At 47.5% G+C, this 23,781-nt stretch overlaps 2 protein-coding genes across 7 annotated transcripts in view; both read right to left on the minus strand.

Moving 5' to 3' along the window:
- Nucleotides 1-3,674: 3,674 nt before the first annotated feature.
- LOC129206386 (cytochrome c oxidase assembly protein COX18, mitochondrial) lies at nucleotides 3,675-8,651 on the minus strand. Its single transcript, XM_054825464.1, has 6 exons — nucleotides 8,344-8,651; nucleotides 7,050-7,150; nucleotides 6,168-6,331; nucleotides 5,953-6,065; nucleotides 4,792-4,899; nucleotides 3,675-3,999 (listed from the first exon to the last, which is right to left on the minus strand). Exons 1-6 carry the CDS (start codon nucleotides 8,623-8,625, stop codon nucleotides 3,826-3,828), a joined length of 942 nt encoding a protein of 313 aa, XP_054681439.1. The 5' UTR covers nucleotides 8,626-8,651; the 3' UTR covers nucleotides 3,675-3,825.
- Nucleotides 8,652-10,194: 1,543 nt separating this feature from the next.
- The window catches only part of ANKRD17 (ankyrin repeat domain 17), a 92,359-nt gene continuing 78,772 nt past the window's right edge, over nucleotides 10,195-23,781 (minus strand). For all 6 annotated transcript variants that reach the window (XM_054823032.1, XM_054823031.1, XM_054823030.1 and 3 more), the window contains 11 exons: nucleotides 23,025-23,141; nucleotides 22,035-22,206; nucleotides 20,839-21,286; nucleotides 20,288-20,443; nucleotides 19,931-20,080; nucleotides 17,770-19,418; nucleotides 15,882-16,079; nucleotides 14,593-14,841; nucleotides 12,803-12,978; nucleotides 12,294-12,458; nucleotides 10,195-10,785 (listed from right to left, as the gene is read on the minus strand). In XM_054823032.1, coding sequence (XP_054679007.1) covers nucleotides 10,726-10,785; nucleotides 12,294-12,458; nucleotides 12,803-12,978; nucleotides 14,593-14,841; nucleotides 15,882-16,079; nucleotides 17,770-19,418; nucleotides 19,931-20,080; nucleotides 20,288-20,443; nucleotides 20,839-21,286; nucleotides 22,035-22,206; nucleotides 23,025-23,141 — 3,540 coding nt within the window. In that variant the 3' untranslated portion in view covers nucleotides 10,195-10,725. The remainder of the gene's footprint in view (nucleotides 10,786-12,293; nucleotides 12,459-12,802; nucleotides 12,979-14,592; nucleotides 14,842-15,881; nucleotides 16,080-17,769; nucleotides 19,419-19,930; nucleotides 20,081-20,287; nucleotides 20,444-20,838; nucleotides 21,287-22,034; nucleotides 22,207-23,024; nucleotides 23,142-23,781) is intronic.

Consider the following 23,781-nt stretch of genomic DNA (forward strand, 5'->3'; position numbering starts at 1 on the left):
GCTTGTGGCATCAGCTCTCAGGCAAGACTGAAGTACCTCCGAGGGACGTGGATTCCTCAGCCCCGGGTGGAACACTTACTTCCTCTCTCTCAGTTCGTTTTACAGTTTGTCCCAACTGTTTTCCAGCTTTCAGACAGTTTTGTGGCCGAAATCCATGAATCTCCTCTCGTGCCTGGGACGTTATTTAATACTCCCCTTCCCCAGATCTTTCATCCCATATTGTAGAGCAGAAAGAGTTACTGAATTTTACTTATTTCTGTTACTGTTTAAAGGTCAGCTTAATGTTCTCAAGAGATTCCTGGGGTTTATGGTACTTATTTCTACTTTTTGGGTGTTTTTTTGGCAATGCTGGGAAAAACAATTTAGAAACGCCAGCGCTTCTGACCGTACTGAAAGCATTTAAAGAATTTGTGGAGCAAGATCTACTGGCTGAAGTTCAGAAGCTATACAATAAATTCAAAGCCTGTTTTTATTTTATGGGAAACTTATTGTTAGGGAGTATTTTGACAGATACCATTAACTTAATCCAAGGTAGGAATTTCTGAGATCTGAGTCGCTGTTTACTCCAGCGATAAACGGAGAGGTTGAGACCCTTCTCCTATCGGCACAATACAAAATGGGTTAGAGCAGAGATGAGGGGCTACGGGCTGTATTTAGGGCTGAAACATCATGCCAACTTGCATTATGCCTGAACAACGGCTACGTAATTCAGAAATACAAATTCTAGTAGAAGCTATCGGTGCTTTTTTTTACCGGGAGAATTACAACTTCCGTTCCATATTTATCACTGTTTCCACCTGTTCCACAAACACACACATCCTTAAGTTATTCCCATCTGCTGCCTTATGCCAGGCAGCGAAAAGACGACTACTGTGTGTAACTATCCTTTGGCAGTCCTTTTCTCAGCGCTCCCTGCCACATGTACCAGCGTATTCAAGGGCTGAAGGGAGTGAAGAAGATAAAAAACACCCCAAACGTTCCTTTTGTCCACTTCTCGCCCCTCCATTTGAGAGCCATCTACAAAATAAGTCTTAGACAAAATGGCTAACATTTCTGACACAGATAAAGCAGTGGTATTGCACCAACGTTATCGTCTGAGTAAACAGAAGATGCTGAAAAAGGCTGGATTCTCTAGCGTTCGCCTACGCAAACGGCTACGGGCAAGGAGGAACAGTTCCATCGTGCATGTCCGGTAAGGATAAAACAAGTCTTCCTTCTTTTTAGGGCCAGGGTATTTCAGGAAATAACTGTATGAATTGTCAACTTTACATATCAAATTTTCCATTTAACCCACAGAGTTCCGAAAAAACACAGAATTTCTGCTTTTTCTTCCTTCCCCCCCAAATATACAGGTGCACCTCTTATTTTGCACGTACAGAACAGTAAACCGCAACAAAAGCTAGAACCTTACTCCGAGCACAGCTAAATTTGGTACGACAAAACGTTCTCACCGCAGTACCTGGAACAGCCCACATAAGATACACAGCACAGTTTATTCGCTCCAAAGAAACTTACGGACCTGCAGATAACCAAAACTCAGAGCCCTGTGAAGTTCATCTCTGGGATCCACTTCACGCAAACTAGTACCTTCTCTGAGACACGTCTGAAGAGAAACAGAATTCCTCTCATAGCAGCTCTTCAATTAAAGTACAATTGCTTTCCCCGAGTTGCCAAAGAAATGCAAATTCTTACCTTCACAACGGGTTCGTTAAAACTAAGCACTCCTACCCGACAGATTAACTGATGGAGCAGATGAGACAGAAGGGACTAACTAACCCGTCACAGAGAGCACCGGAGTCGGCCAGAATCAGCACGCGGAATTCCAACTTGCAAAGCCACAAGCGTGGCACGAGTGACCGGGTTTCCGTGCCAAAGCTGTCACGAATTGTGTCCCGCATCCTCCCGCTGCCTCTAGCAGCGCCCAGGAACAGGGACTTCAGAGGAAAGCACGGGAAACAAGTAAAACGCAAGTGTGGAGTAAGTAACTTCCCGAGCGCTTCCCTGTAAGTGCTATAGTTTGAGTTTGGGTTTAGTTTTGTAGATTTTTGTTAAAAGCATTCCAGACCTTTCCTACCCTTCCACTAACTCTAAATACATTTATCTGTGGCCAGTTCCCATGAAGTCTAACACCTTCTGGCCCTTCTGTACATGCCTGTGCCCGGAAGACGGTCGCTGCCCTCCTACAAGCAGGCAGCTCAGGACAAGGCGCGAGGCGAGATGTCACTGTCGCCTCCCCAGGCGCTGCCCGGACCCGGCTGCCCGAGGAAACGCTGCCAGATCGGGATACCGACCTGCTTTGATCCTGCCAACAGCTGACTGTAATTCCACAGCGAGAAACCAAGCCCAGCCGCTACTGCTATCACTCAGTCCTGGCTAACGGGTAGACCGCAGTCTGAAAAAAGGTATGGCAACATTAATGGCAAATAAAATGTAGCAAGAAAATACCATTTTTATGGTTTGTTTTAAGCTTCTGAAGCAAGCGTGAGAGAACGTATCCTGCATCGCTCCCTAGCGACAATACACGCGCTAAAAGACAGTTTGAAGTGTGATATTGGGACTGACAATCAGGGACATTCAGTTTCAAACATCATTTCTGAACAAACACCCCTGCCCAACCTCGATCAACTCCTTCAAACTCCTCTTTTGCTCAGGGCGACAGGAAACAATCTAACAACAGGAGTAAGCCAACAGACCACAGATTCTTTCCACCACAACAAACGCGTGCGAGTGCCGGCTTGTGCCGTCTGCATCTGCCAGGTATTCTGCCTGCTTCTTTCTTTCCCAGGGCGAAATAGTTTCCTCTAATGACAAAAAAAAAAAAAATCCCAGTTATTTTAAAAATCACTTTGTGTTGTCAAAGATTAACAAGCACTAACTTTAACAGTTCAAACACGAAACATCCCGATTCTGCACTACGACAACCATCCAAGAACAAAGAACACAAGCAATGCTTTGCCCTCTATCCTGATTTCTCCTTCTCTTAAAAAAAAAAAAAAAAAAAAGTCGACCTTTTACGAGACCAAACTTGCGCGGACTTCTGCGCAAAGAGACGTTATCGAGCACAAGTTTCACAACAACGTACGTCTGCTGACTTAAGATGTATGCAGAGCAAGGCGAGACGTGAATCCAAACACCCTCACAGGAAGCGCCCGCATGACATTACTCTGATGTTTACCTGAGAAACAGCACGCACGGGTCCTTTAAGGCACAAAGTATTTGCACTTAACCTTTAGGACGTACATTAAAAAATAGATTTGATACGCAGTTGAAGGAAGTATGTGGTTTCTTATCATCATTCCTTCTTTTTCAAGGTGCTAGTTGCCTCAGAACTGTTAGTAAGACTGTCACATGAACCACCTGAATATCAAAGAACTATACCCGATTAGCGATCAACCTGCACCAGTGTCTTCATTGAACAAACCACTACCTGCAGCATCCGTCCCTCCAGCCTTTCCCTCCCCCCAAAACCCACTGTCCCCCAGCCCGTACGTGCGATCAGCTTCGCTACGAGGCGGCAGCCTAGATGAGTCACAGTTTTATTTAAAATCCACCTGCACAATTCCTTACAGTAATTCAGAAGACAAACCTGCGTTACTGGACTATTCCAAATGCAAGACGACCACCCTTGAAACGAGACTTCCCAGTAAACAGACATTTGTGCCGAACAATCGTTCTTTACGGCCAGACGGTCAATGCTTTATTTGGAAAATAAATACAATTCCAGCTGCAACATTTTACAGTAAGTAAGTACATCTCAATAACGCAGCACTCCCGAATTACCCATGCAACGTTTCTGGGACAGCTCTTCCGAGAGTTCAAACGCCATCATTTCTTAAAACCGTATCTGGCAGTCAGCGCAGACACAATATCCCTGTAAGGAGTAGCCGAGTCGGAGCTGGTCCTTGGTATGCGACACAGGCGACGAAAGGTCGGAGAGCGCAGCAGCAGGTTGTGCGAGAGTCCCACGCAGCTCGAGGAGAGCCAGTACAACGCCATGGACTGCAACGAGACACATCCCGAGTTCAGCCTCCCCGGGGGCGAGGGAAACACGACACGCTTCGGCAGCTCTTCGCCAACCACAACCACGGGGACTCCCAGTTACCGAGAAAAAGAACTCACCTAACACCACTCCTCTCAATAACAATAATGGCTTCCATTTCAAATGGATTGTTCACTCTTTCTCAACTCTTCTGGCAAAGAGAGTCACCTACGCTGAAGTTTAACAGTAGTTCATAAATGAATTCATATTCGACTTGCTTAGACTTCTTAAACTTCTGTATTTCAGACTACGAGTTGATGAACTAGATGCTACTGGTTTTTTTTTTTTTTTCTTCTAACCACTGCTGAAATATTTGAAAGTCAAACACCTGGTAAAATGAGAAATGGTTTAGGATGACTGGAAAATTTCCTAATCTAAGAACTACGCTATCTCTTAAAGCGAGCAAACACTTAGCAAATCTTTGGCTATATGTCTTCATACCAAGTCTCCCTCTCATTTTTGGCATGACAAAAAGGATGCTAACCCACTGTGAACGTCCTTCCAAGCCCTAGTTTGCAAAAATGATGTTTAGAAACACTAAGTTTGCAGATTCTTCCCTCTTGGACAAAAATATTCCAAATGGGTTAAGAATTTAAACGTATACACAGAAAAACCACCTTATGTGCTTTAGTGCACGCTGTATCAGAGAGTACGGTCTATTAAACACACCGGACATTCGGGCTGCTCGTTACGCGCTAGGAACATCCCAGAGTCGCAGGCTAAGGGACGCACCATTACGACTCTGTACTCACAGAGGGGACCGTTGCAGCAACAGGGATCATTACTACTGACACCACTCGAAAGAAATTCGTCACAAACTTCTGGAATCTGGAAACTTTCATTTTTGGCAAAGCAAAGACCTGAAAGGGGAGAAAGCCGCAGTTACAAATAAGTTTTGTGAAACGACTAAAAGGGAAAAAAAGGCAGCGATGGGGTTTCCTCTAACCCAGCACTCGTGTTCACCGATCACTTCCATTTTGCATCCTCCATTTCAATTAACACACTGCTACAAAACTTCCACTTAACTCGTCTGATGTTTCACGTGCTCAGCCCTCTGTAGACAACACCGTACCCACCTAGGGGAGCACCCAACAAGCAGTTCAAGGTAACGTAACTGTACACGGCCACTTTTGCGCATCTGGAAGTTCCACCGCCTTGGACTGAAGCGCAGCCCTCTGAGAAACGGCTGCCAACAGCAAACAGACCGAAACTGCTTGATGGATAAGTGAATGACGGCAGAATCGGGTCTGCAGTCACATACTGACTTTTCTACTCTAAAACGGTCTCAGTCCACATGACACAGAAGAAGATGGATTAAGAATAAAATCCAGACAGTGTTTGATGAGAACACCTAACACAAAAATCCAAAAGAAAAATATTTCCATCAAATTACCCCCAAAAATGAGAAATTAAAACTTTTTTCTTTTTTTCTGTTTCTGTTGATTAATCTCCCCAGTCATCTTTAAAAGTTCTGAATTTTTTTCAATTTATTAAAACACCACATGATATGGTTAGTTTTGACTGCAAGGCGGTAACAAAAATAATCGGGGTGGGGTAGAACACACCAAAAAACCCCACGGGTGCTTTTGGATGCTTAACGCCCGGGCAGCCCGTTAGAACATCATTCGAAGAGAAACTTCAGAGTCGAGACTCAATTTTACTGACGCTCAAGTAAAGCCAATAGAGTATCCGAGCCTCTTCACATCAGAATTTGTCATCTCTAAACAAGACACCCGTGCGTTCAAACCAAAGAGCAACGACGTTATTTTTCAGTCGTGACCAGTGCATTTAAAACAGTTGTAACCTGCAGCTACCACTACGTTGGCAGGTTTTATAACCGGGTAATACTGGCTTCCAGCTCCCTAAAAAAGAGTTATGGTTTTGCTATCGTCCTATGTAGTCCACCAACGTACCTCCACTATGAGCAGATTCACGAGCCCGAGCGAAACTGGCAAAATCCACGTAGAATCTGGTGCAGTGAGGTCTGTAAACCACAACGCTCCGCCTGCTGAAAACTGTTCTTGAACTACACAAATAGTTTAAAGAAAAAACAGAATTAAGTATGATTTTCTACCTCAAGTAAGTCAAAACCAAACCAAATCAGAATGCGTCTGTTCAGATTAATCACCTTCCGGGTCCGCAGCACCCACGCTGCAGTTGCGCAAAGCAAGGGACACGCAAACCCACATCGGAAGCTGTACCCACATCACTAAAGTGGCTTTGAAAGGATGGCAGTTGTCTCGAACGTACAGTTCCGTAATAATCCTCCGCAGGTTTTTCTTAAAATGGAACCTTTTAGAAAGAAAAAAGACACAACGCTCTCTCACAATACCTGTTATAGAGTAACTTCTCAAATTTGGAAATAATGCTTCTACAGGCTGTGCACATCAAATTGCCTTATTTAGGGGCAACTCTGGAAAAGCTGAAAGTCTTCGCTCCTCAAGCACGCCTCTCTCCTTTGCAGACCGCACCCCCCCCGCAACTTCTGGCCCTATTGCTGTTAACACCTTTTCACAACAACACTCCCAACTCCATACTCCACAGGTATCGGTAACTTGTCTGATATTTCATCTCTTGGTGCTTTTTGCCCAACCTAGGATACAACTTGCTCAACAAGGAGGCATCAGGCAGTTAGGTGATCCTCAGCATCCCAGGTTAGATACACCGCTGTTGACGGGGTGCAGTACTACACTGTGAAACCAACAGAACTGCAACCACCCGAGCTTCGAGTTCCCAGCAGTATTTAGATACCATAACAGCCAAGGAAACTTCTGCCACAAGTAAAGACCACAAGAACAATCCTGGATTTGGCCCTGTAAGCGCAAGCCTGTCACAAGCTCAGAGCTTTACAGCGGATGTACTCTGAAGGGCAATATAACAAACACAAATAGGTCGCAGAAGTGGTAAGAAAACCTTCGGGCAAGGGCAGAATCTTTCTGTTAAGGACTTTTCCTCCTGCTACCCCTCAATCTGGAAAGGATTTGTAAGGTATATACCACCGCCATCTTACCTGGCCGCCTTTTTGGACCAACCCACTTGCTTTCCACGAACAGAAACTTCATAGCGAAGACACTCAGCTAGTTTTTTAATCTCAGGCTGCAAATTTTCCAACTAGCTAAAAAAAAGGAAAAACATTTATGTACAGTTACATGGAACAACCACCCTACACTGTACAGACGTTACAAATGACTGTGAAGGACAGGGCACGCATCTGTGAACACCTTTTATCTTAAACAAATTAACCACGGGAAGATACTAATGAGAAGCGTTTACAGTAACAATCAAAGATACTACCTTCCTACTAAGTAAGTACAGAAACTGATTTTATATGCTGTTCTTAACAAGCATCTTTTTGTCTTCGTTCATGAACTGTAATCACCTACTTGAAGAAAACCATTCATGCCACCCCAAAAAGATTTAAAGCCCAGCAGAACACACAACTTGGCAGTCACCAAAGTTGCTATCCCGAGGAATAAGAAGAGACGCCGTTATGCACGGGCGCAATATGATATTCGCTTTCGCTACCAGACAAAAAGAGAAAATGAACAAGTGCTACTGTAAAAACGAAAACAAAAACCACAATAAACAAACAAAACCCCACTTGAAATACGCCGCAATCAAAGAACTGAATTCTGCTGCTTCTCTCCCCATCCCAGGAACACGCCAGCCTGCCCTTCACATGGCGGGCGGCCAGAGAGCCGGCCGATCCCACCCCAGACCCCGGTTCCGGCACCCGGGAAGCACCGGCATCCCCCCGAGTCCTGCCGGGTCCGCGGGGAAGGGAAAACACTCTGCGTGGTACCAGGGCACGGCAAAAGCTCCCTCCCCACTGCGGGCACAGGACGCGACCTGTGCGGTGACCTCAACCCCCCTGCTCACTTTTGAGGAAAACCAGGTAGTTCGAAAGCGCAGAAGGCTACCTGGCTCGGGGCTTTTATCGGAGCAACCTGAGCAAGAGCCGTGCTCACGCTGAGAGAGCGGGAAGCACCTCGCACGCGCCACCTGCCCCTCCCGCTGACACCACGGGAACTCCACGCCGTTACCGTGAAGCAGCACGTGCCCCTTTGCCGTTCCTTTCCGAGCGCAGGGAAGGACCGGGGCCGGGTCAGAGCCCCAGGTGCCCACACCGCCGTGCCTCTGCCGGGGGGACCAGCCCGGCGCAGGCCGCTGCCCACCCCCCCCGCCCGTGCCGCGAAGCGCCGCTCGCGGCAGGACCCACGGCCCCCCGGAGCCGGCCCGAGGGGCGCCGGCCGTGCCCTCAGTCCCTCCCTCACAGCGCGGAGGACCCCGGGCCGCGAACCCACCTTGGCCAGGAGGCGGCTCTGGTGCGCGGCCAGCGGCAAAGTGACGGCGGTACGGAGCAGGGCGGCGCCGCAGACGATGGCGGCCCACCAGGGCAGCCCCGCGGCCGCCTGCAGCGCCACCAACCCGTCCTCCGCCCAGTGCACGGCCGAGGACTGCGCCAGCCGCTCGTACCAGCTGCCGGGGCCGCCGCTCGCCGGGGCCGCCGCGACCGTTAACGGCCCGCGCCGCGCGCCCCAGCCCCGCGCGCCCCGCGAGCCCCAGCCCCGCGCGAGCCGCCACATGGTGTCGGCGCTTCCAGCGGGGATGGGGCCTCGCCCCGCCCTCTGCGCATGCGCCAGCCGCGCGGGCGGAGCGCGAGGCCGCGGCCGCCATGCTGAGTGAGGGCAGGAGGAAGGGCAGGGCAGCAATGCCGTGATAAGGGCGCAGCAGTGAAGGGTCCGTGCCGGGCCCCCACTCACCTCCGGGGCAAGGCGCCACCGCGCGCACTTGGCCTTCCGTCTGAAGCAGCCTCAGGCACCACAGCGCCAACCTCCAGCCGGGGTTTGGGCCTTCGGCTGAGGCAAAGGGCGGCCCGCTGACAAAAGAGAATGGGCCTTGGGGGAACGGGGCACTTAAAAAGCATCACATGTATTAAAAAAATAAGTATATAAAAAAAAAAAAAGAGTTCCAAGCCACAGGCTGTCAGTAACAAGGCTGCTGCCCGCCGACAGCACCACCCCCAGACCCCACCCTTGGTTCCCAGCCCCGGTAGGGACCCCCAGCCTCAGGCACACCCGTCTTGTCACCCACCGAACTCACGGCTGTAATAAATAGAGCGCTATTTCAGAATAAAAATGCAAATAAGGCCAAGTAGCACTGACGCCTCCAGCACAGAAGGGGAGCAGAGGGCTGGGGGCCATGCCGAGGCGGGGAAGGGCACCATTCCCACTCACAGCACGCTGCGCAAAGGGAGTTTCCACCCTGCTCCGGAGCAGCTCTTCCGTCTGGTGCTCGTTCCGCTACAGCCAGTTCTTGACACAGACAGCTGGAAAAGGAGCTTACTTTTATTTAGAGCATCACCTCAGGGCACGTGTATGGACATGGGTGCACACAAACCTTCTGCTCACCTCAGACATACCACAGTATTTAAAAAGAGGGGTTTTGGACAAGTGTTTTTTTCCTTCTGGCTTTTAAAGGAATACCATAATAAACACAAAATAGCACTTGTTAGCTTCTTGCCTCACAGGACTCCTCAGCCTTTGCCTCCCAGTTGTGCCGTTCACTCCACGCCACTCCCAGTGAAGAAGGTGGCAGCTCCCGCCGAGGGCTCTAAGGACATCGTCCCTTGGACTTGTCCACATAAACCTCCTCGGAGCAGTGACCCAGTTCAGAGAAACACATCGTCAAGCAGAGCCAAACCACTTATTCCAAAACAAGCCTGCCTTTGGAGCCTCACTGCTGCCCTGGCGCTCCCCCCGGCCGGGTGGTCTGACACAACGGCGCAGGCACAGCAAGGCACGCCCGGAATTGAAGCTCGGGGAGCGTGCGTGGAACACGACCGCCCTTGCTGCATCAACCCAACCCTAACAATAATTTTTAGTAGATGCTGCAGCGTGATACATTTACCCCGTTTAGCAGGCAAGTAGGGGAGTTCACTGCCCAGACGACTCTCCACATTGCCGCAAGGCTCTTTTCTCAGGTGCTTTTTGCCGAAAAACCTTTCGCAGAAGGAAAAGGCAAATTTCTAATAGCTCGTTACGCTTGATGCATGCCTTCGCCAAAAAATCCAGCACACATTTGGAAAAAGCCCTCTGATAATGCCCGTTGTTTTTTTTTTTTTATGATATACTTAAATTACACAAGTAGAAAAGTTATGCTTATTAATAGTTTAATGTATGAAGGAAACATCCAGATTTCTGAATATGAAGGTACATATCTCACATTAATTTAAGTCTACATAAAGTAGAGCCTCTATACTGACATATTGAAATTTACTTTCTGCTTAGCCATTTGTTATGTAAACAATTGTACATTTATTTGCCATTCTAAAACTTCAGGATCAAGTTTACATAATTTTGCTAAATTTCTGTGTTTGCTCAGAAGCAGTTTACAGTACTAAAACCAACCAGCCAAAGAACAGCTTCAACAGAAAGTTATGTCAAAAAAAAAAAAAAAAAAAGGAAAGGAAAGAGTAAAGGCTAACTAAGTTGAAACGTATGATGGTGGGGAATGGGCGGTCACAATGTTCACAGAAAAAGGTCAGTTAGTAAGTTCTTCTGCAAAAAGCCTACACACTTCAGTCAAGCACATCAGTAGAATGATCTGGGAGCACATAAACTGTTTCTGCCATTTGTGTTTTCCTCTGCAAAAAAGGAATCTCACGGCTAGCAAGTTGATCCCACTCAGCCAAGCTGGTTCATATGCACGCTGTTCATGTGAGGTGTCCAAGTTCCAGTCCACACCTGGAAGAGAAAAGCCTGGGTTAGCACCGTGCTCCGGGGCCGCTCCGCACTGCGCCGAAGACAACGCCACGCTGCAGCCCGTGCGGCTTGCGCCGCGCCCAAGGGAAGCCCAACGCTAGACAACACGGCCAGCAGTCAGCGAACTGCGCCGAGACCCTTTCGGCACTTGTTCCGTCCTGCGGTAATTCAGGTGCAAAAAGAGGGGAACGGGGTTGTGATCTTCCTGCCTCTACTTGGGCATCTTCCTCCTCCTCCTTTCTACTTAGTGCAAAGTAGACCCGCTTTGCCCCAGCCTGACAGCTTTCCTCCGCAGCAAGAGGCTGACTACCTTCCCTCTTCACCCCAGGCGCTTCTGACAGCCAAGAACTCCATTTCTGGCACCTGGAATTATTTCCCCCCGATGCATACCGGCGCCCTCAGCTCTGGGGAAACCCAAGTCCATACAGTAAAGCCTCCTTTACAGGGGGACTGGGGTTTCTCACTAAACCAGAAGTCGCCTCGGAACGGTCACGAGCCACTTCAGAGCAATACACGAGCTGTGGCCAAACAACAGATCGCCTCTTCCTCCGCACCTACCGTCTGCCAGAGCCGGGAGCTGCCGTCTGCAGCTTGGATCGCTCCCAAGCAAATTAAGTCCAGAAATATCTTTATTTAATAACAGTATAGCAGAGCTCACTGTATAATTAAAAATAAGCACAGGATATAATACAGCAAGAGCTCCTGATGATCCATTTTGAGTTGCCGGCTGAGGAGGAACAAGAGGTTTAGGGGAACGTAATCCCTACACCTCAATTCTATCCAGTGGTCAGGTCTATCACCTGGGCAAGATCCTAGCAGAGGACACAGGAGCTCCGTACTCCCTTCCTCCCCGCGCTCCCAACAGTGCGGACATCGTGCCTATCACAGCCCAGCAACAACCCTTTCGACCTAATGCTGTTTCCCCTTTTTGGGAGGGGAAAGCTTACGTAACAGCAAATAATGGCTTTTCTCACAAAAGCAAATTGACAGTGTTTTCCCAAATGCAGAACTGCACAGACAGAAATAACGATCATTTTGAGCAAAACACACAGAGTAAAACTATCTTTGCTATCCAGACTTGCCTCCACCACCTCATGCCAGGAGCCGGCCTGCAGTCATTAACCAGGTGCCTACCTGGATCAAAGAGGCAGCTCCTCAAAGCTCAGCAGGAAGCGAGCTTCCCAATCCTCAAAGCACAAGTGCTCGCAGAAGTAACAACGGCACGCTCCTTTGATCTGCGTATTAACTTAGTCATGCTGATTTTTCCTCGGGACAACTTACACTGATTTTTGGAGAGGTGAGTAGTGTTTAGAAGTTGTCGTTAAGCAGGTACTGCACTAAGAGCTGTAGTGAATAGGGGGCTCTATCAGCTCCTTGGAGACACGAGCAAAACAGAAGAAACGCCACACCGTATTTTCAGACATCCTAACAGCCAGGATCTTATCTGCACCACACAAACAAAACTGCACATATAGAAACTGAAAAATTACCGTCTGAGGCCCGTTATTTTCTGTGGAATTTGAAACCATCTTTATCAGCGAGTTCCAAGATGGGTCAGCAGCATGAGGCCCGTTAAATATCGGGCCTCCGGTACCATCTGTGATGGGGGCTACAGGAGGAATCATTGCGTTCCCATACACAGAAAAAGGCATACCCTTCGGGGAGGAAAAAGCAAGAATCAGTACGCGTTCATAAACACTGCTACTACTGCACATACAGATTGACTAAAGGGGATTCGCGTTAAAGAAATCCCCTGTCTTAAGGCAGCGATGAAACGCCTCAGTTTAAGAAAAACCTTTCTGTGCATATACCTATCACATCAGGACAAGTGATTTTTTATTAAGGCTAGGCTTCTGCAATACTGGGAGGGCCAGGTAGCGTTTTCACTTAGGGACGCTCAGCTGCACAGTGAACGATACCTCCGCGTTGCTCATCTGCCTCACGCACCGACACGGAAATCGAGCCGTACCGTGCATATCAGCTGCGGGAAGGTCCTTACCCCGACTTTTGGGAAGTCCATGTATCCTGCAGGAACGGGCTGATGGAATGTACCGGAAGGCGTTACGATTCCCGTGCTGTCTCTCTCCATGGCTTGGTGCGAGAACACCCCTGGATCAGACATGGGCCTGTGGATCATGTGGCTCCCCATTCCGCTGTGACACCAGTCCACTTTATCTAACGACGCAGAAGACACGGCAACAGCGTTATACTGACACCCGCTCATCGCCCATTTTCCCACCCCAAAGCCTGCACACCGTAACGGTTCTAAAAGCGGTGTTTCCTCAGCTCGCAGTTCCCATCCATCTGCCCGCGTGAAGACTTGGGTGCACGTGGGATGGAGAGCAGCAGCAATGGCACCTCCACGGCAGGAGCCCCGAGCCAGTGCAACTTGTTTTGTACAGATACACGCTACCCGAGCGTCACCTCCGCAGTTTTCCTTCACTGGAAAGGGCAAGCTGGCATTTGTGCTCACTCTTCCTCCTCCAAAAGCCTAAATTCCCTGCATGTTTGCTGCTGCAAAAGGGCTATGTATGCTATGAAGACTATTTGCTGCAGCCTATTACCAGTCTTTCATGAATTATTTAATGAACTAAGAGACAGAGAAGTACTTTTGAAAAGCAAAACCAGAAAATGACCAGCTGGAGACGTGTGCTCACGTTCTAATTACATGAATTCATCAGAAGCAGCTTGGTATTCTTACTACAGTTCAAGCCTCAGACATCCAGAAAGCCGATTTTTCAAGACAAACCTGAGGAAATTATATTTGGAGGGGTGGAGGAGGAATACAGAAACATTTCTGAAGCCGTCCTAATACTCAACAAGAGAAGAGCCAATCCCATTCAGAATTAAAAATCAAAATGTTGAAGTAGTGGAACGAAGCAGGAGGCAAGCAGCCTTCCGGAAGCACAGACAGACATGAAGAGCAACTACAAAGGGCAACTTTTACACCTAGACAACGCAAATAAAAATACTCAGTTTCTAAAGCCTTAATGATGAATAGCCTCTTGCTACACAGATGGGAAAGAGACCACTAGTGAAGTAAAAAAAAAAAAAAAAAAAGGTTTGGATACATCCTATCCATTTTGTATTTGGGGAAAAAAACGCAGGACGGCATACTCATCGCACGCAAAGCATGTGTACTGTCTATTAAAATCTTCAGCTATTTGGACTCCTCAGTCAAGTTACCGTCAGTAACTGAAGTTTTTAATGAATTCTGAAATCTTGAATTCTGTGTGACTACATGAGAGCAGAGAGCCTTGCGCTGGTAAATAGCGTGACTGGAAAGAACAAAGAAAACGCACATGTGGAATACTACCAATTCATAAAAAGGTAAATTGCGCCATGCTCAGCACCAAAAGCTCCATCTTTGCTACAAATTCAAGACAAATATTAACTCCTATTGTACAAAATCATCTGCTTATCAACCAAGAAAATATACAGTTATCAGCTCGAGACATCTTCATTTCCCTTCTTTCTAAACCAAATGATCCTCACTCAATTCATCCCTGTAAACCCTGCGGCCTCCTTTTCCCCATTTGTCTGGCTTCGAGTAACCAATCTTCACAGCCATGGCATTTCAGAGCCCCTGCGGTTTACCGAGACCTTGTCAAAACACAATCGAGCGGACAGGAGGGCAAACCCATGTCCCTGCTCCAGCTCCTTCGGAAAGAGCGCTCCTACCTTTTGAGGCACTCGCTTCTGCGGCGTCCTGCAGCCCCAAACACAAGTTAGGAAAACACGGTATCGCGGCCGATCGCAAGCGCGGGGACGTCCGTTAACACTGCGTACCTTGACTGCCACCTATGCCTTCGAAGGACCAGATCCCACTGTGTCCCACTGGCGCAGCTAAGTTGCTCCCGATCACGGATGGAGTAGAGGTTCCAGTTTGCCTAATGCGTGCAGACCGTTCAGTCCCAATCGGAACAGGAACTTTTCTGTCCTGAGAAACGTTACTGGGTTTTTCTGATCCCAAGGACACTGCTGAAGGGGTGGGAGATGGCGCTCTTACTCCAGAAGACACCGACTGAGCAGGAGATTCTGCAAGAGAAGCAACAAGAGCACTTAGTAATGGCAGCTAGATCCTCTCCGGTCACCACAAACCTGTGCTTTAATACCAAGCCGTACAAACAAGTCCAAGTGGGCGGTTTGCTAATGCCACATTCACACAGCAAACACTTTTACTTTCAGATCAGAGAGACGTTCACCATCCATTTAGTCTCTAAGATGAAACGATTACCATGCCCTGACAGCTCAGCTACTGGACATACACCGCATCCGACCGCAGCACACAGTTCAGAATCTTAACGAGGCATTACTGGGGATCAGCAACAGAGGGTGTGAGGATTTTACCCAGAAGTATGGCTGAAATAAACCATTGTTGCTGTTGAGTTTGTTTCTTCTTGTCTTTGTTTGTTTGTTTGTTTTAATCCTGATTTGTTCTCTGTGGGGTTTTTCTGTGGGTTTTGTTTGTTGTTATTTTGGCAGTAAAACAGACCAACTTCTTCCCTAGACAAGCCAGCACTCGACAGTTTATTTGTTTTCTGTCCAAAAAAACTCCACTACATAGCCAAAACTGCAGGGGCCAAACGTGGAGGAAGGTACTAGAACCTACCCTAAGTATTTTCTCCTGCAATACATTAGACTGTTCTGAGAACATCCGAAAAAACGAAGCAATCATCACTGTCGAGCTAGCTTTAATAGAACATCGTTACATGATTCACCAACTCACACTTGGAATTTTAGCGTCACAAACCAACCCCCCCCGCCCCGACCTTTTCTTTGCGAGATGACTAAAAGAACGTCGTATACGTTAACAGGCCAAAGTTAATTGCAGCAAGAATAAGGAACTCGGCAATAGCATGACCTCAGCTGTTGAAAAATACACGCTAGAAATCAGAACTTTAACAAGAAAATTTCATCTCAAAATCTGCGACTGCATGGAGGTTAAAAAAAAAAAAATAAATAATTCGCTAAACCCCCGAACACAACTAGAAAAGCCTACCTAAAAGAGGCAGCGCACAAGGCCACTTAATCAGCACAGTAGCTTCGGAACCCGTTTGCCACTGACTAGGACTCACCGTTTGATGCTGATGAACATGGAGGCAATAAACTAAGTGGGGAAAAATGCTGTCTGTTGAAATTAGCAGCGGCAGGTGCTCCGCCAAGAGGTGTCCCAGGCGCGTAGATCTGACCTCCCGAGAGGTTGGAGGCAAAGTTACCCAGGTGCGTAGAAGAAGGTGTTACAGAAGCATACGGTGAATCCATACTGACGATACCTGTGAGAGAAACGGGTACAAGTAACAACCCGTACTCCGAGAGCTCTGCGAAGAGGTCGCCCGTATCGTGGCAATAACGAAGGAAGAAGGAAAACTTTCATCCCGGGAATCGTTGGGGGGCGGGCGCGCGCGTTACTGTTTTCCAGAGAGACTCGGGAGCCTTAAGCTTCGTACTCCGCAAGCCGTGACAGCACGTGGCAGTTGTGCTGCATACCTAAATCAGGAATGATTCTCTTATCGCACGCGTACCCTGAATGCAAATAAATTAAGGGAATAAAGTACATCTGACATACACCGGAACAGTAACCGAGCATTTTATTCACCGGTAATTTCAGTTTTGTAGGTTTGCAAAGTATGATTTTGTACCAAGAACGCTGGAAATAATACTACAGATCGGAAGACTTTGTCCATGCATTTCTTGTTTTACAGCATGATGTCTATATACACCACGACCAACACTGAAGCGGGTTTTTCCAACCCAGGGATACATTTTCACACTTGCTTAGGAAAATGGTATTTTATGAAGGCCAAATGGCACCAATTAGCCAGGGTCTTCAAAGGACAAGGATTACTATCCCCTTAATATTCTCCTCAACGAAGGAAGGGAAAAATAAAATTTCAGGATCTAAGTTTCAAAAACTATTACGGAAGGTTGTTACTACCCAACTGCTGCGGCCCTTGCATCTTTCTCCTACTCATAAAGCACGTGACAAGAGATTTAAACGTGTAGTTTTAGTTAGAAAAATAATTCCCTTGCGCAGCGACAGGCAGAGGAATAAAGCAGCACAGCTCCTGAGCTCCTGCCCCCTCTGCATCATCCGCGAGCAGGATCCAGCCTCCGGTTTCTGGGAAATCATCGAGGCTCTGGGGGGCTGCCTGCCGACGAAGGAAGGGAACGCTCCCTGACTCCGCAGACACCCTAAGTTCACGTGCCGCGACAAAAACGACAGAGCGCGCTTCAAAAGCTACTCGAAGCCACGATATTCACAAAGTAGGAAAAAAATAGGCATCGTATCTCTCGATTGATAAACAAAGCTACATAAACAACTCACAGGCCCTACTAGAACAGGCACAGACGGTGCCAACTGCACGTGCGCTTTCTGGAAGCTACAGACAGGTTCTGTGACAAGCCCTCGGCCTCTGTTTGCCCGGAAGGCTAAACATCTCCCTACAAAGTTCAGAAAGTCAAGGAAATCAAGGTTTTTTTTAAAGAGAAGATCCCTCTTATTACAAGTTCACGTCGAAACACAATTTTCTTTTATATTCCTAACACAGTGGAGAGGATGCATGTTGTTCCGCAGTCCCGGGACAAGCAGCAAGTTTATCACAAATTAAAATAGTTCTTACCTGGTGGCAGGGAAACAACAAAGTGTTTTATTATCCGGGCTACCGTAGAAGAGTATGGTAGAATGGCAAAAAGAATGCCTCAGCTCAACTTTTATCAAGTTCATCAGCTGCGCAATAGTTACTCGATTCGACAGGTGGCACTTAAAAGGAACACCACCTCAACTTGGCTTACAGAAACAGCCATCAAGTCCCTGACAGCGCCCTGTCATTGCAGGGCAGAGCGCGATTTACTAGGAACGCCCACAAAAGCAGAGGCAGAAGGAATTACACGTTCAAAGTAAGAACACGCAGCGATTATTAGCTAAGTACGTTAGTAAGGTATGGTCGCGAAACGCAGGCTTACCTGAGGGACTCGGAGCTGGCCTCTGTAACGGCGGCCTGAAACCTGGGGCTTTGGAAGTATCAGACTGATGTAAAGGATCTGAATTTGGCAAAAATGAAGACTTTCCTGACAGCATAGATTCTGGTGTTGTCTGCGATGAAACGACGGAACCACCCCAGAAGGCATGAGCAGACGTCGGACTGTTTTCAAACAACGTACTAAAGGGCCCAAACGGTAAAGTAGCACTGAAATTGTTACCCATGGACTTGGTTGCTGGATGGGCCGAATTCGGAGAAGCACTTTGTGTACTTAAGGTAGAAGGAAGCTGCACTGAAGAAGGAACGCTGTGGGGCCTTTTGATGTGATTAACGTTGAGGACCGCCACGGAAGAATTTTGCGCAGGAGCTGGATTCTTATGGACGCTACCGGTTCCGTGGACAGGCGGTCTGATGGCCGGGGTTTCCATCTTAGCCGCAGGCTGAGAAGACCCCATTGACGTCTGCGACATGGGATAGGTCATCGGGGCATTTGTTGGGCCTGCCACAGGAGCAGATGAGCTCGGCGCTGCCAGATTTGGAGGCACAACCATTCGAGGATCTGGTGCGGGAACCTGAGGTTGCTGAAGAGGGGGCCTTGCCTCTTGCAGGGGAGCTCCCGGAGGCTGCTGATGAGCGGGGTGCACAGATGAGCTGCCGGCACCAGAACCGGGCTGCCTACCGCTGGTCGAGCCGCTCGTTTCCACCGCCGGCGGACTACCCGCTTCTGGATCAGACGAAGGTGCACCTTTACTGGGGGAGGTCGCCGCGCAGTCGGCAGGACTGCTTCTGGAAACGCCCGCTGGCTGCGCAGGAGGAGAAGGAGATGAGGGGGAAGATGCAGGGTAGTGTTCTTTGGCAGTAGGAACTGGATACGTGGCGTTCGTAGGCGCCGTGCTCGTGTTGCTCGCCGTGGTTGTCACCGTGGTCGTCGTGGCGTTGGATGTCTTCACGACCGTGACGAAGAGCTGTCTTCTGACCGAAGGTGAACTTGGACTGCCGTTTGCAGAAGAACCAGGCACAGTAGAAGCCACGGAAGTTGTTGTAGCTGTTGGGCTAGCCGTCAAAGAACTTGCTGAATTCACCTGAGAACCGCTGCTGTTCTGACTGTTATGGCGAGGCACCATGTGAGGTTTCGGCGAGTTGGTAGCTCTTGCAGGGCTCAAGGGCCGAACAGGAAACGGACCCCACGTGGACTGGGCCGGTGGGAAAGTACCTCCAAAGTGTGTCATGGGCAACCGAGGCGGACGGATTTGCTGGAAAGTCTGAGCAGCGAGTAAAGCGTGTGCAAACTGCGGAGGAGGATATGCTAATGGAAGAGAAACTTGGAAACCAGGCCGCACGTTATTCACTGGGTTCTTAATGGTTTTGTGAGTGGATGCTGAAGATATTGCAGGCACGGTGAGTGCGGAGGCGGTCTGAGATGTTGACGAAGCAGCTACGGTGGTCACTTTGATGCCCACGAGAGAGCTGTTAGCAGCTGTAGTGGTGGCAGGCGCTGATGACCCTATTTTGGAGTTTGCAGCCGAACTTTTCAAACGGTTCTTTGGAATCAGTTCATCTATTTCCTTATCGGGATCCTTAATCAGAGCATTGATCAACTGCGTGGCCTGTCTCGTTGATTCTGTGCCACCCCTATGAAAAGTAAGGGAACAGGGAAAGTGCATCTAAAGCCTTTAGATACGTCGTAGCAAAGTACCTCCAACACTTGATCCAGCCCGTCCTCTGTCATGCTAAGACAGACAGGAAAATAACCCTCCCTGAAGACTGAACTTGGCACCTTCTTGCTGCTGACAATTATTTAAGAACCTCAAGTTGAAAACTCAAACTCCCAAAAACCCCAAATGCCTAAAACATTTGCTTCCCTAAGTGCATCTACATATTTAGCCACGTCTAAACAAGTCTAAACACAGGCTCCTAACGTTTACCCTCCACCTCAAGTCGTCTTCTGCACAAACACGATGGCACCAATTGGCGGCTGTTCGCGGTTCTCCCACCCCATTCGTCTCCCCACCTCAAAGAACTGACTGCCTCAGAGCGATCTCGCAAGGGACAATGAGGTCAAGCCTTTTCATGTTTCTATACAAAAGAGTGTTCTACACTGAAAAAGTACCCACAGGAAGAAGCAAAAGCAGCAGCCTGCTTACCTGATCGTTATTATTCTATCTCCAGTTTTGTCCTTCTGTTTGTCAATGTCAATGTGCGCTCCTGTGCACTCACGTATCGCGTTGATGTTACATCCTCCTCTGCCAATGACTCTGGAAATGACAGTTGACGGAACAGAAACCTTCTTGGATCTATACAAAAAAGAAACAATATTAGGTGGAAAACGCTTCCGTGGCATGAAGCGGTGGGCAGGTTGGTAAAACAGCGTTATAATTCATGATTCAACTACGCAGCAGTCATTTTGTGAAACCTATCAGGTCATTCGGTAACCCCAGAGAGGGCTACACTGGATAAAACATTCTGAAAAAGGACATCAACAAGGGGAACGTTTTGCTTACCTTCTCACAACTTCCTTCCACCCTTCTTCCCTTTTCTGACCACGTTTAGGGCTCGCAATGGTTAGCTTTCCATTTGGAGAAGAAAGGGGAGAAGGACCGGACTTTGTGCAAGTAGACAGGGAATTACTCGTCACTTCACTAATAACTTCAGACAACCTTTAAAAGAAATTACATGCTGTCATCACGCAAACAAAATAATTAAAGAAAAAAGCAAGGATGAATTGACTTGCACCCATTCTCCAGCCCCCCCCAACCCATTTTTCTCTTTTAGCACAAAAGCACTGTATTATTAACAAGTTGCTCGAACCGAGACGCTTACATCTCAAAATACCCCAACAATTCTCTAATTCCAGATCCACGATGACGGTTCTTGCTTCAGAACCTACCGCTAAGTTCAAGTTCATACCGCAACAACGTTTATACTCCTTATACACGCTACGGCAAGGACACACTGCCTCATCTGCTTCCTAGCAGCTGATTTAAGAATGCAAGTCCACAAAGACAAGGGCAACAGCCACCTTAAAGCGCCGTGCACCGTCAGAGCAACTTACTTGATGGATGACTTGCCGGTAACTGCTTTCCTCTCATCCTTTGGACAAGTGACAAGCACCGATGGTTGCTTTTTGTTGCTCTGTGTGTTAGTAACAGCTGTGGAAGAATGATTGTCACTTTTGTGGCTGCTGTTGCTATTGCTGCTTTCGTCGCTGCAGCTGGAAATCCTCATATTGTCACTATCGCCACTCTCACTGGTACTGCTGCTCTTAGATTCACCGTTCACTTTTTCTGGCTGGCTATAGGAAATTGGGAGTTGATCATCAAATATTATCTGAACATTATCAGGGGTGACTTTGTTTTTCCTGTTTTTCCTTTTGGAGCTCGTTGTGGTGATGGTATTATTCCTCTTCCCATGGGAACCTGCCAATGTTGTCCAAGTTGCAGATATACCGATGGTGGTCGTAGTGGTAGCACTGGGAGGCTCCATTGGGACCTCCGGATCATCTGGCGGAAGAGGGAGAACACAGTACCAACTTAGCTGGCTTGAGGAAGCTTCTGCGGACAAACTTATACATGTCATACCCCGGAGCCTCTCCCCTTGTTTGTGCTCACACATACAGAATCTCGTTCTTTTCTTGGAACAAATGCAGTAGCGATTTAACAACCGCGAAGTCGAATTCAGGCACGGAAAGGCAGACGCAAGCAATATGGGGACATAAACCAGCATATGAAACACCATGAAAAAACTGTCAGGCCCTCCCTTTCTTTCAGTGTGTCAGAGGGAAGTAACAATCAGTGACAAGCATTTCTTTCTCGGCACGCTACGTGAAACTCCCTGCCATAAGGTACAAAGGAGCCCGGGTTGGACGGGTAAGAAGAGAATGATACCTATCGGGCATCTCCATGTTGGCGTTTTTTTCTCTTAATCGTTATTATCGCTCTGTTTGTAGAGCTAAACAAAATAATTGACCTGCTTTTAAGTATTGGGACCCGGAAGAAAAGAAAACCCAAGCCAACACCATCCCCACAGTAACGTTAACCTGTAACTGGCTGGCAGCAGCTCCCTGCCACAGCAGGACACCAGAAAAGCCATCACGCTGATCTATGGGCTTAACGGCAAAGGTAAACACAAGGAAAGCTCAAGCAGGTCATAAGAAAGCTTGGATTCAAGTTTTGACAAGAAAAGCCATTTTTAATATTAGGAATAAAATCACGGCCATATTTCCCAAGTAAGGCAAATAGTGTAAATCACCTTCAGCTTTTAGCTTCTCTTTCTCCTGAGCAGCTTGAAGTTCAAAATTCTCTTTATTTTTCGCTTCTATTTCTTCTAGTTTTCGTCTTTGCTCTTCTTTCTTCTTCCTCCTTTTCTCCTTTCTTTTCTCTCTTTTGGCAGCCAAAGCCAGCCTCCTGCTTTCTTCCCTTAGCTGCAAGTCAAGCACATGGCACGGCGTTACAAGCTGTCCCGTGCATTTCAAGAAATGCAAGGGCTTTCTGTTTCCTAGGCAGCTGAACTCGCATTTTAGACTAACATATTTACAAAATCGAAGCTGAATTCTCTGTGGTCCATATTTTTACCTAATTACTTCTTCCAAACAGACTGTTCGCTCATGTTAACAGAAGGTTAGTGTAGAAGCAGAGGACAGACACCATATCAACTTCAGCCAGCGTTTTCCAAAACACATTTTCAAGATTCTTTGCGTAACCTTGCGTGTCTCAGCAGTCAGTCTAAACAACACCCGTCTCCCTTGCAAAGATTACAACACAAAACATGCTTCAAAACAAAGCATGCACTCGTTAGACACTACACTTGTACTTCCATTTTTCCATTACATTTTTACTACAGTACCACAATTTCTAGTAACATTATTAGTATTTTCTTTCACATTTAAGACAGACAACAGGGTTTAGACCTGAAATCCATATTACTGTGACTGGAAAACGCCCATCTATCATGCACTGAGCAAAAAAAATCAGACTCAGAAATCCTTGTCCCGGTACAATATTATTCCAGAGGAAGTAGTTATATTGGGGTTTCTTGATCCAATTTCTCTGAATAATAGACCAAGCAAAGTTCAAAGACTACCTGAGCAACCAGATGCTCAGCTCTAGACACTCCAATTCTGGTCATTACACATACTCCCATACTGTAATATATACTTTCGCTGATGTTATAATCTTGAAGGAACATGAAATTGGCATTTTATCAAAGAAATATTCACAACTCCAAACTCTTTCAACTTGCCTTCTCCAAGTCCAGTTCCTCTAAAAGAATGCTTGCATTTTTGTTGGCCTCAGCAGCCTGTCTATCTTTGGCTTGAACGATCGATTCCATACACAGGTGGCACTTCTTCAGCATCTCCTAAAACGATAAAGTACATCAGCCATCTGTTTGTTTGAAAAAGGAACAGCGCATGTGTTTGAACGTATGATCTCAAGCTTACGCTGGTAATTTACTAACCGCTGCATCACTCCCACAGCAGTAGCTTAAGGGAGAATTTTAACTTCCCTCCAGCAAGCTCCTCTTCATGCCCAAGCTTGCAAACCGATATTCCGCTCACGGGTGTGACATGCAAGCAATACCCTATGCCTCAGCGTGCTATAAAGGTACAGAGACAGTTCATACCTATGCCCATTATCGAGACGTAACAATTTAATGAAATAAAAGGCTAAGGGTCCAAAAGGTGAAGCAACTGCAAAAATAAAAATACATCATCAAGCGAGGCTTTTGTTTTCTTTTTTTTTTTGACACCTGAGTAGGATGTGAGTATTACAGCATTGCAGTACTCCTCAAAGCTAGACTAGCTGCACAGCAGTGAAGAAGTTTAAACGCACGCGGTGCCTAGCGTCGCGGAAGTCGACAACGGGTCACAGCCACCGCAATACAACACATAGCGGTTTACACGTTAGCACCTCTTCAGCCTCAACGGGCTCATCACCACTTGACACCCAGAAAGAAGAGAACTCAGTTGCAGCACGGTGAACAGTGCAAAGACAGAAAC

The sequence above is a fragment of the Grus americana genome, chromosome 4 (genome assembly GCF_028858705.1).
Source record: "Grus americana isolate bGruAme1 chromosome 4, bGruAme1.mat, whole genome shotgun sequence".
In the NCBI taxonomy this organism is placed as follows: domain Eukaryota; kingdom Metazoa; phylum Chordata; class Aves; order Gruiformes; family Gruidae; genus Grus; species Grus americana.

Coding starts and splice junctions, on each gene's coding strand:
- LOC129206386 (XM_054825464.1), bottom strand. CDS start 8,625: ATGTGGCGGCTCGCGCGGGGCTGGGGCTCGCGGGGCGCGCGGGGCTGG. Junction 6,332..7,049: donor TGGTCCAAAAAGGCGGCCAG/GTAAGATGGCGG, acceptor TCTTTCTAAAAG/GTTCCATTTTAAGAAAAACC. Junction 4,000..4,791: donor TTGCTGCAACGGTCCCCTCT/GTGAGTACAGAG, acceptor GTCTCGTTGCAG/TCCATGGCGTTGTACTGGCT.